At 36.6% G+C, this 14,900-nt stretch overlaps 1 protein-coding gene across 1 annotated transcript; it reads left to right on the forward strand.

Annotated features, from left to right (window-relative positions):
* The first annotated feature begins 388 nt into the window (after window positions 1–388).
* On the forward strand, window positions 389–6,732 carry LOC104893998 (protein IMPAIRED IN BABA-INDUCED STERILITY 1). The gene is made up of 9 exons (XM_010680149.3): window positions 389–980; window positions 2,506–2,790; window positions 3,000–3,317; window positions 3,446–3,673; window positions 3,843–3,940; window positions 4,308–4,398; window positions 4,489–5,034; window positions 5,321–5,444; window positions 6,304–6,732. Exons 1-9 carry the CDS (start codon window positions 645–647, stop codon window positions 6,321–6,323), a joined length of 2,046 nt encoding a protein of 681 aa, XP_010678451.2. The 5' UTR covers window positions 389–644; the 3' UTR covers window positions 6,324–6,732.
* Window positions 6,733–14,900: the final 8,168 nt, after the last annotated feature.

Below are 14,900 nucleotides of genomic sequence, written 5' to 3' on the forward strand. Positions count from 1 at the left end.
ATTATTTGAGTGATTTGCGTGATTTTTATAACATGATTTTCTCAATTGTATGAGTGATTTGTAAAGTTTCTTCTTTTAAGTGATTTGTGAGTGAGTGTTGTAAATTTATTTTCGGTAGTTTTCTTTGAGTGATAATTTTGATTTTGTAATTCCTTTTGTAATGTAGAAAGGAAAGGGGGGTAAAATAGGCGTTTCAAAAGAGGACACCATTGCTCCCCCTTCCCTTATATAATATAGATAATAGAGATAAATAGACGAAATAATATTTGAATTTTAAAATGAATAAAAGTAAGACATTGATAACTTACGGAGCAGTCCATAATTTGATAAATCTACCATTCTAGTAGTACTAGACTAGTAGTAGTGGTAGTCCAAAGTTAACCAACAACGCCACATCACCAAAATCACTATCATCCCCCTTCCATATATATTCTCACAAACACACTCACACCTCCATTCCCTACATTCTCTTTATTTTAACTAAATTCACTCACCTAAACCATCTTTATACTGAAACTCACTTTGTTTCTGCGATCTGGGTCTTCTTCAATGATCCCAAGAAAACTTGGGTCTCCGTAATTTCCCCTTAATTCCCCCATATTATTTCTGGGTTTTTACAAATTAATAATAATAAAAAAACAAATATGGGTTGTGTAAGTTCAAAAGGAGGCGTATCAGTGACACCTGCGTTAGACTACTCTGGTGTTTTCAGGGACAATGTAGTTGTGGGTAATTCTGGACGTAGTAGAGTGGGACCCACTGAGTCAGAGAGTAAAAAAAAGATGAACTCGGGTGACTCGGGCCGAGTCAGCTCAACATGTGGGAGCGAGTCAGTGAGTTTCAGGTTGGGAAATTTGCAGAAATATGTTGAAGGTGAACAGGTTGCTGCTGGTTGGCCGGCGTGGCTTAGCGCTGTTGCTGGTGAGGCTATACATGGTTGGTTGCCTCTTAGAGTTGATGCTTTTGAGAAATTAGAAAAGGTGATCTTTTATTTTTATTTTTTGAGTTTCATACTTGATTTTTTTATTTATGTTATGATAATGTATTGGATGTTTAGTTTTTTTTTTTAAGTGTTGAAAATTGAAAGATTGAATTTTTTAGTGTCGAAATCAGTTCTATTTTTGGTTTTGGATATATTTATGGAATTGGAGATTGTGTTTATGATTTTTTTCTAAAGTTTGTTGAATTTCTAGATTTTTTTGAGATATGCAATTAGTGTTTGATTTGCTGGTTTTTGGAAATTTGAGGTGGGTTTTTTCGAGAAAATAAATTTATTGAATTTTTTAAAGAAAAAGTTGAGTTGGGTTTTTTTAACTTTTAACTTGTAATCCAGAAAATAAATTGATTGGATATTTTAAACAAATATTTGAGTTGGGTTTTTATTTTTATTCCAGAATATAAATTTCAGATTAGATTATTGGTTTTGAATTAAAATATTGTAGATTTCTTTTTCTCTTGAAGCCTTCAATGTATGTGATGTTTATTGAATATTTGTTCTTTGGTGTGCTATGAGCCTATGAGTTTAGTTTTGTTGTGGTTGAAAATGTGATTTGTGGAATTCATGATGTTATTTCTGTCTTTTTGGTTGGTTGTGGGCGAAAATTGGAAGCTTGTGCTGGTACTAAGTTTCTTCTATGGGGCCAAATTTTAGTATTGTTTGTGTCAGAACTCAGAAGGGGAGAAATTTTCTGGCTTGTTTCTTGTTTTATACTTCTCTTTGAGTTTAAGAAGCGTGACTTTTGGAACCTGACCAATTTTGGGGTATGAAACTACTTCATGTGCGTAGAATTAATAGGAAAGCATTTTGTTTGTTTACTTATTTTGTTGTACTCTAACTATGCATCAAAGTAGTTTTAAGCCAAGCAACAGCTCTAACTGGTTTGTTGATGACTGACATAGTGTGGGTTTAGATTTCTGCCGGTACCGAAATGTTCGATTTAGTCTCAACATTGCTAAGAGAACTGTTTTTTTTATCCATATGAGCCACGAAGGCGGTACAAAGTACAAAGGGGAGGGGGGATTTGAACCTGTGAGTTCACAGCACCTCAATCTTAACCACGAGGCCAAGACATCCTTGGTTTGCTAAGAGAACTGTTTGTAGGTTTTAAAGATTGGTTTGTTGGTGTTTTTGTAAATTGTAATGTATATAGAGTGAAAATGGCTTTTGATTAGACGGATGGGGTTTTGGAAACGGGAAACTCCCATAAATAAGTCCTCTTTGTGAGTTTACATTTCTGTGGGTATAGCCAATGATTTTCGGGCTTCATCAGCACAGAGACGGTTGGGTTTGAAAACGGATACTTTTCATCTTGTATTAACACATGGACCAGCTACATGGAATTCCTATTGCTATTAAGAAGTTTACTATGCATATAATCATGTTATGTACAAAGATATTTCTTCTGCAATGACGAGCACCTTTTTTTTGGTTATCCGCAGCTTCCTGAAGTAGTACATGTTTTGTTGTGTAATCTTATTGGTTTTCTTTCTCTTTCTTTTACTTAGATTGGCCAAGGTACATACAGTAGTGTTTTTCGGGCTCGTGACATTGAAACGGGGAAGATAGTTGCTCTGAAGAAGGTCCGGTTTGATAATTTTGAGCCGGAGAGTGTTAGGTTTATGGCGCGAGAAATTTTGATTCTTCGCCGGCTTGATCATCCAAATATTATAAAGTTGGAAGGAATAGTCACCTCCAAATTATCATGCAGCATATACCTTGTCTTCGAGTACATGGAACATGATCTAGCAGGTCTAGTATCTTGCCCTGACATCAAGTTTACTGAGTCACAGGTTTGTTCTGCTTGTTTTCTGATATACTATTGCAGATACATGTATTTTCATGTTTTTATTCCAAAGTAGGAATTCTGTTGGCATTTGTTGTATCTTACAATGTAGGAGTAAAATGCTCCTTCTATTTTGGCTCTGCAAGTGTGAATCATTCAATTTAAAGTGAGCATATTCATTTATTACCATCTCTAATATTTCCCTAAAATATGCAGATCAAGTGCTATATGCAACAGCTATTATCAGGACTTGAGCACTGCCATTCACGAGGTATAATGCATCGGGATATAAAAGGGTCAAATCTTCTGGTAAATAATGAAGGAATTCTGAAGGTGGCTGATTTTGGTTTGGCCAACTTCTGTAGTACGAAAAACAGACAACCACTAACTAGCCGTGTTGTAACTCTGTGGTACCGGCCGCCTGAACTTTTGCTGGGGGCAACAGATTATGGACCGTCTGTTGATCTCTGGAGTGTTGGTTGTGTTTTTGCAGAAGTTCTCCTGGGAAAGCCTCTCCTTCAAGGGAGAACTGAGGTAATTACTTTCCCCAAGTTCATGGTTTTTCACTTTGTAATAATTTGAATGTTAAAAACATAATTAAATTTCAGTGCAGAATTTTTTGATTACTGATGTTTACGCCAAACTTTTTACTTGATAAACAGGTTGAACAACTGCACAAAATCTTCAAGCTCTGTGGGTCCCCACCTGACGAATACTGGAAGAAATCTAAACTTCCTCATGCTACCCTTTTTAAGCCACAACAGCGTTATGAGAGTTCCCTTCTAGTAACTTGTAAAGATCTGCCTGGAAATGCAGTGGACCTAATTGGAAGCTTACTCTCTGTGGAGCCATACAAGCGTGGAAGTGCATCTGCTGCTCTATGTTCTGAGGTATAGATGAGCATCTAGTACTTCCAAATTGGATGTATGAATATCTTGCATTGTTTGCCTTACAGCATAGTTAGTGTCACCGAAATATTTTCTTACTCTTGTATCGTTTTGTATGAGTTGCATCACTCAAATCTTTTTTAATTTTGGATGTTTTTGGCCTTCTTCCCAGTACTTCAGCACTAGGCCATATGCGTGCGATCCATCAACTTTACCACATTACCCACCTAACAAAGAAATTGATGCAAAAGGCCGTGATGAAGCTAGAAGGTAATGGTTCAAAGGTTCTTATCTTGCTAGACTGTTTCCTCAGCTACCATATGGATGTTTGGCTTTAACAACTCTTTTTTTAGTTCTGTTTCTGTCTCTTATCCTATAGCCTAACACTAATTAATTAAGTACTGCATCTAGTAAAGTTCCCTAGATATTCCACAATTTTTGACAAAAAAAAGATGTGCTGCTAATATTGCAATGCAATATTCGGTGTAGCATTAGCATATAATAAGTCTAAATGTCAAAACTCAAACGTCATGGTTGAACCTCATTTCATCGGCTTTTGAATTTCTTCTGCAAAATCTCTTTTAGTTTCTAGAGCTTTGCTTTATGCATGACTGTTTATTCGATGTTCGTTTTGCAGGAAGAAAGTTAGTGGAAGAGTTCGGGGGATTGACGCAGGAAGAAAAACAACAAAGAAATCGAATGGCATACGTAAACTTGCCCCAGCTGAGGTCTCTTTAACGGATTGTCTGGCCATATCCATTAAAATCACAATTTAAAAGTTAAATTTGTTCCTAACTGTTGTACATTTGCTCATACAGAATTTGCCATTGCCATTGCCATCCCAAGTTCAAGATCCACAGAGAGTCAAAATCAATGGAAGTATAGCACTCTTTCAACCAGAAGAAGACGTAAAAGGAAGGGAACCACCAAAACCCTCAATTGAACGTCGAGAAGAGGCTTCCCATATGAAGAATGCTTCTCAAGGAGACGTGCCATATTCAGGCCCGCTGCAAGTTTCAGCATCAAGTGGCTTTGCGTGGGCGAAAAACCGAAGAGATGATGTATTTGTTAGATCACACCGACGTTCTAGTTCAAAGCTTAGTTTTAATGGTTTAGAGAATTATATGTCATCCAATGATAGAAGTAATCCTGAGTTGAAAAAGCAAGAAATTGGGGATATTTCTTTAGGAGCTCGTGCCTTCTCTAGGGGGCATGATTACTATGAGGCTCTGAAGCATACAGTAAGGAGACAATGGAGCCAATTTGATCGTCCCGAGTCTTTTGATACCTCGGATGAGTACCATTCACAGGAATTATCTTTAGCACTTTATCAGAAGGAGATGGGAGCAAAGAGAAACCACATGGTTAGTTCATATTATCGGAGCTGATCATGTATTAGTAATTAAAGAAGAATTAGATCAAACCATGTCATTTTTGCATCTCTTTTTGCTATGGCAATGTTATACCTATTTTGTAAACTTAATATAACCAATGTTGATATCTAAAATGGAAGGAAGCAGGACTGTTTTTGTCGAGAGTGGTTTACTTCGGGGGTTGTCTAATCATATATTCATCGCTTTATGCTTAAGATATTATTTTCAAATTTTCTAAACATCAGTAACTTACTGATGTCTTGATTGTGGGTTTCAGGGTCAAGAAGACAAGGTTGAATTTTCAGGACCATTGTTATCTCAACCATACCGGGTTGATGAACTCTTAGAAAGACATGAACGTCAAATTCGCCAGGCAGTTCGAAGATCATGGTTTCAAAGAGGTAATGAATTGTTGCAATGACCCACTGAATAAATGGTTCAATTTCGTCTAATATTGACAAAACAACCAGATTTTTGTTCTCTCAACACTTGAATTGAACTTAAATTGTCCTAGATGGCTAGATATTCACTTTTCCAATTGAAGTCTTAATGCATTGAATTTCTTCTAATCAAGACCTAAAAGTCCCAACAAATCCCCTTTTGTCTTGCAACTTACCTTTTTATGTTGTCCTTTTCATCTTTTCATGTATGTTGAACTCGTGGGTCCATGTATATGATTTTCTAGTAGAAATGAATAAATGATGAATAATGTTTGCTGAATTTCAGAAAGTATCCTGGAATAAATACAATCATTTCAGCACTTGATTGACTAAATTGGTTCTACAGCTACACTAATAATGTATTCTCCACTATCCAAATTAATGATGTACAGTTGCAAAATCTATTGAATGTCAATGAAAAAATGATTCTTGTTAATCTGGTTCATACTAGCTAGTGTGAAAAATTACTAAGAGCATGTTTGGTATTAGTGATTGCCTTCCTTGAACCTATCTATGGTAACGTGACCCTTCTTAACCGACCCTTATTATTATTTTCTCTTAATCGTAATGGAAGCAAACATCCAACAAAGGTTTAAACTATTGGTACGGTTCCTCCTCTCGATACGATGACTTCAATCAAACATGCAACAAGTACTAGAATTTCCTCATTGCCCCTCTGAAAAACACCAATTTCATATAATGAAGCTCTGATGCATTTGCAAATTGAGTTTTCCATTATGAATTTATCATAGAAACAGATCCATTTTGATGATTCATTTGAGTAAGATTTGTTCATGTTGCTTGATTCTCCACCCTGCAGGGAAAAAACAAGGCAAATGAGTTGAAGCGTGAAGGAACATAAAAACACCTGTCACCTTATTGTTTAGATTCTGGCTGAGGATCGACGAATACCATCCTAACACACTCAAGACTGCATAGAAACAAATCTACAAGTGGTCAACTGGAGATTGTTGCTCGGACAATCCATCGGGAATTTCGACTTCTCGATCACAAAGCTGTAGCAGAAGAGCTTGAACCAAGATGCTCATAGCAAATTGAGCAGAAATTGGTGGTTAGTTCTCTTCCCTACAGAATTACTGTCACCCCATAATGTACAGATTAAAGGGGCTAATATCCTAAGGAAAGGAACATTATGTTGTAAATTATAATGGTCCATAATGTTTGTAGCCTCTTGCTTACTTTTTGTCCAAATACTCTATAAGGAAGAAAATTCTTTTAATAGCTTTTATTTTCCCCTCCATTTTCTGTGTTTTTTGTAAAAAGAAAAGAGGGAAAATAATCCCTTAAAAAGTTGTAGTAGCTGTAAATGGGTCAAACATGTCTTAACTTTACCCCTACAAAAGGAAAAGGAGAAAGTTATAAACAAAAGAAAAGGTAAAGACTATAACTAATAATTAATAAAGAGAGGTAAAAGAAACAAATTGATGATTGCTGTTGAGTAACGATGCTATTGCTTTCATATGCAATAATATCTGGATTTATATATTAATCATATGGGGTCGCTTCATGTGAACTGTTATTTTGAGTAAGAGGCATCAATATGCTTTGTTAGGTTAAAATTGTTGGATTGTGGTCCCTTTTACAAACTCATTTTCTTAGATTTGCAAAGTTCTGTTGTGCTTTATTTTTGTACTGTTTATGTGCCTTATTTCATGTGGGTTTTGGCACAAAAATTAAGAGAAGTATTGAATACGTATATATATACTTTCTCTGTTTTGAAATAAGTAAAAACACTTCTCTTTTTAATGTGAGAGCTTTTTGAGAGAAGTGCTTTAACTTATTTCAAAACGAGATATGTATATATGTTTGTTTCATATGCAATAATCTATAAAGAGAGAATGTCAAGAAGCTCTTAATTATTTATAAGGGTGTCAATTCTAAAGGATAATGAAGCATTGAAAATAGATGGGGACAGAAAAGTCAAAGTAAAAGAAAATGATAATATCAAATCTTAGGTTATGTTTAATTCACTTGAAATTTTCTGATCTGAACTTATCTGATCTGATCTGAACTTATTTTTTCTGATCTGATTTGAACTTATTTTTTCTGATTACAAGATCTTATCTTTTAGATTTTTCTCAATATATAAGAAAAAATATAGTCATGTGGGGTCTTGTTTGATTCGACTCAATGAGTACTTTATTAATATTCAATTATTATAATTTTGACTAATATGTAATGAAAGATATAATGATTTTTAAATATAACCATGATCTGAACTGATCTGAACTTATTTTTTCTGATCTGATCTGATTAGATCTGAAATAAACAAAAATGAGGTGAACTGAACATAGCCTTAGTACCTGATTTTGGGATCGGTTTCAACATATAACTAGTGGATAACGAGTCCAAAACATTGGCACTAGAACCAAAACTTGTTATAATGAGCAATAAAGCACGGGTACGCCTACAGGTACATTATGGATAAGGTGCGAATACAACTAGGACTCGTCTCCACAACGAACTCAAAATATGGGTTTGTCGGATGCTCTTGGGTGTGGACATGTCGAATTTGAGTACGTCTTCGGTGCGGTTTACGCTTGGTGAGAGACGTATCTAGCCAGATCTAAGATTTTCTATAATTTTACCCAATTCGATTCTATGCCTTTCTCACTCTATTGAAAGTCGCACATCTCCTTTCTCTCCTTCATCTTTACTGGCTAACACGGCAAGCAGCGCAACTGCTCGGCAGTCACGGAGAGATAGAGATAGAGATAGAGAGAGAGAGAAAAAAAGAAAGAGAGTCGTGAATTTTGCTCTACATAGAACTGAAGGGGCCTCATTTTATAAACGGGGAAGAACAAATATGTCACGCTGTAAAACTGTGCATGAACAATTTGTCTTCTGCTTTACCCTGTTCAAAATTTTGCCTTGTTGAAGCTTTAAACTGTTGAAGAATAGTTTTTGCAGCTTTACACTATTGACGATTTTGTCTGCTACTGTTCAAAATTATGACGAGATTTTGGCTTGTTTTGAAGAATTTTATCTGCCGCTGCGTAAACCCTGTTGTTGCCTAGGAGATAGTGAAAGGGCCTTTTTTTTAAGTCTGAAAACCAGCATCTTCTTCATTGTCACTCAAGTGGATGGAGGAGTCTATTGTTGTTTCATAGTTTGAAGTTATGGAGGATTCAGACATACTATTAGTTACTTATCATAGGATCCGTGCGTAATCTTCGAGGTTTTTTTTGCTGAGGCAAGCAAGGAATTTGCTTGTGATTTTCGGTCTAGGAACTGAGATTGTTCTGCCCCTGATGTCGTCATACCCGTGTTACTATTTCTTTGTAACCATTCTCTTATTGCTGGTTCGAGAATAGACTGTGATCCATTGAAGTTTGACCACCATCTAGTTTTGAATTTTCTTTGGAGAACCATGCCCCCTTGATTTTGGTTTATTTCGAGGAACCGTTGACAAACTCAAGGGAGGTAGAATTTCACTGAAAATAGACATAAGGCGGGAAAACGTCTTGCGATATTTGAAGGTTTATATTGGGTTGTGAAAGTATTATAGCTTTTTGTAACTTCAAGTTGAAGATTTTCAGTAGAAAAGCCATAGAATTTCCACCAATGTGTAAACCAAGATGGCAATTTTTCTGGCTGTATGGTTTTAGTGTTGAAGTAGATTAGCCATAAATGGGATAATCTATTACTTTGTATTAGGAAGGTGGAAAACCATGCCTGTCGATAATCCCAATAATTAAAGGTTTTACAATGTGGGAATGTGTTATTGAAGCTAATAGGAAAGGCTTTGTATTTTGACAGATCTTGATTCCAGTCGTGAGGACTGAGAACCTTTAGTAATTTAATGGTTGAATAAGAGGGCTCTGCTTGTTCATTTTTATAGAACAAGTGTTTGAATTCAGTGGAGCCAGTGATTTCAAGGATTGTCTTATAGTATATAGTCGTTTTAGTACGATCCCATGGTTTGTAGAACCATTTTTTTTCCGAAGATTTTTTTGTATTGAAACATAGGGATCTTCATCATAATACCCATGTTCAATTGTTATGATATTTTGAGAAGCATTTTAATATTCGGAAGTCTCATTTTTCTTAGGTTGTACCACCACAACCTGAGAGCTACCTGGTTTTATAAATTGTTTATGAGGAGGGGTTTTATGAGAAGGTTCTCCTTCCTCTGGTTTTGAAATAACTGTAATATTTTTACCTGCAAGATTTTTGCCTTCTATGGCCGCTTTGCTGGAGCTTTGCTGGTTTTGCCTAGAGTTGTGGAAGGCTTCGAAGATTTGGGGGTGTTTTAGGATAGACGAAGGATGCTCAGAGATGGAAAGGAGCAAGTCTTGAACTTCCTGTGTTCTATCAATGGATATGAGGTTTCACTCTCCATATTTTGAATTGCATCGTACTAGGTCTTTATTGGTTTTTGTGTGGTGAATATGGTTTTCTTATGATGAGGTCGGGACTTCTCCTTATCTTTTGTCTTTTTTGGCATATTTGTAAGAAATTCATGGGTTAAGAAGTCAGGGATAGAATTCTCTTCTCCTTTTATGTGCTCAATCACAAATTTAAAAATGCTTAAGATAGACTGCCATCTAGCAAAAATATGTTTTTGCTAGATGGCAGTTTATCTTAAGCATTTTTGAATTTGAGATTGAGCACATAAAAGGAGAAGAGAATTCTATCCTTGATTCTTTTTTCTTTTTTTTTTGACGGGGAAAGAGCAGTTTATTGATTAGCAATATCCAACGCCACTCTAGGCATTACATCCTCCGGGGCTTCCTCTAGCCAAACTCGCTGCTCGTCCAAATCAAAGCTGCGTTTGGCTAGCAGGTGAGCCACCTCATTTCCAGTTCTCCTTACAAAACTAAAAGAGACATGAGTACAGTGCGAAATCAAACCATAAATATCTTTAAGGATTAAACCAAAAGCAGACACAGGTTTTCTTTTCTTCCTCAAAGCTTCGAAAAGAGACATACTATTCGTTTCAACAAGGAAACTATTGAAACCAGCTTTCATTACTACCCTGATTCCTTGTCTTGCTGCCATTGCTTCTCCTACATCAACATCATAACTTCCTTGCCAACTATCACACGCTGCCAACAGAAAATCACCAAATTCGTCCCTAAGAACAGCACCCATTCCAACCTTCTCTTGCTCCTTGAAAGCTACATCAAAATTTAATTTCATCAAACCTGCATTAGGGGCGAGCCACTTCGTATTCAAAATCCTTCCCGGAGCTTTCCTCCCAGTATCTCGGAAAACAGCTCGTCGATATTCCTCACAAGCGCTTACGGATTTGGAAATCTGCCTCATAGGGACCCGTATTATCTTCGAGAAAAACCATTTGTTTCTGGCAAGCCAGATAGTCCAGCAAAGGTTCCAAAAAATCTCCCACCATTCCGATAAATCACCGCCATTGATCCTTTCACTCGCCCACACTTTAAAAGAGTCAGCCCGAAGTTGCTGAGTCGTAAGCCGTAAAGGCGATAAATACCACAACCTCTGTGAGTGCCTACACTCCAACAACATATGTTCTAGACTTTCTTCTGCCTCCCCACATCTCGCACATATCGGGTCAACACCATCCACCCGTTTCTTCAGATTCACTCCAACAGGAAGTGCGTTGTTAGTTGCCCTCCACGCAAAGTTCCTGACCTTAGGCATAACATGCACCCCCCACACTGCCTTCCACAACTTGTTCCTTACGTCATTCAAGGAACTCGCCTCATCCCTACAATTTTCATTCTTTGCTACATAATATGCAGACTTGACAGAAAATTCCCCACTCTTTGTTCCTGTCCACATCCACTTATCCGGGCAAGAAAACGATGATAATATCATCCCTTTAATTTTCATGGCTTCCCATGTGGAAAAAATTGTATCTACAAGTACAGTATTCCATGATATGCCGTTCATTAGTTCACTCACATGATAGAAAGAAGCAACTTTTGGGGACCTGGGAGTTACACAGCCACCCCGTTGCGTGAAAGGAGCCCATGGATCATTCCAAATTCTTGTAGTTTTCCCATCTCCAATCAGTCTTTTTGTTCCTAATTTCAGCACCTTTCGCGCATTCATGATTGATCTCCATGTAAAGCTAGCGTTCGTAGAGACTTTTGCCTCAAAGAAGGAAGTGTTCGGGAAATACTTACTCTTGAGCACCTTAGTCATCAGAGACTCTTCAATCGTAAGCACCCTCCAAGCTTGTTTCGCCAATAACGCCATATTGAAAGCATGCAAATCACGGAATCCCATACCGCCTTCCTTCTTGGATTTGCAAAGATTTTCCCATGAAAGCCAATGAATTTTTCGCTCATTATTTTTCTGTCCCCAGAAAAAAGCCTCGACACATCTTCTCAATTTCCGTCAGTATACTTTGAGGTAACTTGAAAACCTGTATAGTGTACATAGGAATGGCTTGAGCTACGGCTTTTAAGAGAACTTCCCTCCCGGCTTGTGATAAAAACTTTTCCTTCCATCTTTTAAGCTTCTTCCAGACTCGATCCTGAATTGCACGGAAAACCTCCTTCTTTGAATCTCCTACATAGGTAGGTAATCCTAAGTATTTATCATGATATTCGACAGTCTTAAAATTTAACCTCGCAAGGAGCAAAATTTTCTTTTCATCATCCACATTTCGGCTGAAAGATACTTCAGATTTCTCCAAATTCAGTTTTTGACCGGAAGCCGCTTCATAAATAGAAAGAATATCCAGCATATTATCCACCTCCTCAACAGTAGCTCTAGCAAACAACACACTGTCATCAGCAAATAAAAGATGTGAGATTGGGTCGACTCTTCTACCAATTTTGATCCCATGAATGAGCTGTTTTCCTTTAGCGTCCTCTAGCAACGCTGATAGCCCTTCTGCACATAAAATGAAGAGAAAAGGTTCTATCCTTTATTCTTAACCCGTGAATTTCTTACAGAAATGCCAAAAAAGGCAAAAGATAAGGAGAAGTCGCGACCTCATCATAAGAAAACCATATGCACCACACAAAAACAATAAAGACCTGGTATGATGCAGTTCAGAATATGGAGAGGGAAACCTCCTCCATTGATAGAACACGGGAAGTTCAAGACTAGCTCCTTTCCATCTCTGAGCATCCTTCGTCTATCCTAAAACATCCCCAAATCCTCCAAGCCTTCCATAACTCTAGGCAAAACCAGGAAAGCTCCAGCAAAGCGGCCATAGAAGGAAAAAAATCTTGCAGATAAAAATATTACAGTTATTTCAAAACCATAGGAAGGAGAACCTTCTCATAAAACCCCTCCTCAAAAACAATTTATAAAACCAGGTAGCTTTCAGGTTGTGGTGGTACAACCTAAGAAAAATGAGACTTCTGAATATTTTGTAAAAAATGATTCTCAAAATATCATAACAATTGAACATGGGTATCATGATGAAGATCCCTATGTTTCAATACAAAAAATCTTTGGAAAAAAAAATGGTTCTACAAACCATGGGATCGTACTAAAACGACAGAATAATACAAGGCCTTTCCTATTAGCTTCAATAACACATTCCCACATTGTAAAACCACTAATTATTGGGATCACCAACAGGCATGGTTTTCCACCTTCCTAATACAAAGTAATAGATTATCCCATTCATGGCTAATCTACTTCAACACTAAAACCATATAGCCAGAAAAATTGCCATCTTGGTTTATACACATTGCTGGAAATTCTATGGCTCTTCTACTGAAAATCTTCAACTTGAAGTTACAAAAAGTTATAATACTTTCACAACCCAATAGAAACCTTCAAATATCGAAAGACGTTTTCACGCCTTATGTCTATTTTCAATGAAATTCTACCTCCCTTGAGTTTGTCAACGATTCCTCGAATTAAACCAAAATCAAGGGGACATGATTCTCCAAAGAAAATTTAGAACTAGATGGTGGTCAAACTTCAATGGATCACAGTCTATTCTCGAACCAGCAATAAGAGAATGGTTACAGAGAAATAGTAACACAGGTATGACGACATCAGGGGAGAACAATCTCAGTTCCTAGTCCGAAAATCACAAGCAAATTCCTTGCCTGTCTCAGCAAAAAAACTCCAAAGATTACGCACGGATCCTACGACAAGTAATTAATAGTATGTCTGAATCCTCCATAACTTCGGACTATGAAACAATAGGAGACTCGCTCCTCCATCCACCTGAGTGACAATGAAGAAGATGCTGATTTTCAGACTTAAAAATAGGCCCTTTCACTATCTCTCAAGCAGCAAGAGGGTTTACGCAGCGACAAACAAAATTCTTCAAAACAAGCCAGGATCTCGTCATAATTTTGAACAGTAGCAGACAAAATCGTCAATAGTGTAAAGCTGCAAAAACTATTTTTCAACAGTTTAAAGCTTCAACAAGGCAAAATTTTGAACAGTGTTAAGCAGGAGACAAATTGTTCATGTACAGTTTTACAGCGTGACCTTCCCCGTCTATAAAATGAGGCCCCTTCAGTTCTAGGTAGAGCAAAATACACGACTCTCTCTCTCCGTCCTTAAAAATTATACTTCCTCCGTTTCTTTTTACTCGCTACACTTCTCATTTCACGGACTCCTAGGCAATTTTTGGAGAAGAGAGAGGTAGAGAGTAAAAAGAAAAGGGACCCATGTGGGAGGAGAGAGTTAGAGAGAGTTTATTGCCCAAAAAAGAAGTGTAGCAAGTAATGTGAAACTTCCATAATGGAAAGTGTAGCGAGTAAAAAGAAACGGAGGAAGTAACTCTCTTTAGTAGTGTCAGTTTCATTTGAAGAAAATTTGTAAGTCTTTTATGTTAAACAAAGATCTGGGCCAGACCCTTGACTGTTTTTAAAACCCTATGCTCACCATAAAGATCTTAATACTAGCTTGGATCCTTAGATAATGTTTTAAAACTTATTGATACTGTAAAATTATTTTTTATCAAAAACTTTGCAAAAACATGTTGAAAAAGGGTATCCATACATCAATATAGAAATGGTTAAAGTAGGCTTAAAACCTCTTAAAAAAGAAGGATTGAATTTCTTAGTCCTTGTAGCCCTTAAAGATGAACGATTCAAAGACTTTAATAATTCTTTATTATGTACAATAGAGTCAAGTTTATACATGGGTCCATTCTCTTTCGATTGTTATCCAAATATAAGTGTCTCGTTAAGTGATAGAACAAAATTTCTTTTTAATGTAATGTTGTAGTCTTTGGCAATTTGCACCACTTTGTCAGATTACTGCTTCTTTTTTTCTCTTTTTTATTATTTATTAACTAAATCAAATTATCTATAACCCTATGTATACTTTCATATTCTAAGAAGGAAAGTTTTTTTTTTATATGTATTTTCATAAGTATGTCTTTAATATTTTCTTACAAAAAATTAAATGGAGATATAGGATAACTTTAGGTAATATTTTCCATTAAAATGTATTACATTTTCTTTTTGCTGCCGTACTCATATTTTG

This window comes from Beta vulgaris, chromosome 5 (assembly GCF_026745355.1).
Source record: "Beta vulgaris subsp. vulgaris cultivar EL10 chromosome 5, EL10.2, whole genome shotgun sequence".
In the NCBI taxonomy this organism is placed as follows: domain Eukaryota; kingdom Viridiplantae; phylum Streptophyta; class Magnoliopsida; order Caryophyllales; family Amaranthaceae; genus Beta; species Beta vulgaris.

Bases quoted from the DNA above. Each gene is read 5' to 3' on its own strand.
- LOC104893998 (XM_010680149.3), top strand. From the start codon at position 645: ATGGGTTGTGTAAGTTCAAAAGGAGGCGTATCAGTGACACCTGCGTTA. The intron at 3,674-3,842 runs GTATAGATGAGC...CCTTCTTCCCAG, and splicing joins CTGCTGCTCTATGTTCTGAG to TACTTCAGCACTAGGCCATA. The intron at 5,035-5,320 runs GTTAGTTCATAT...TGTGGGTTTCAG, and splicing joins GAGCAAAGAGAAACCACATG to GGTCAAGAAGACAAGGTTGA.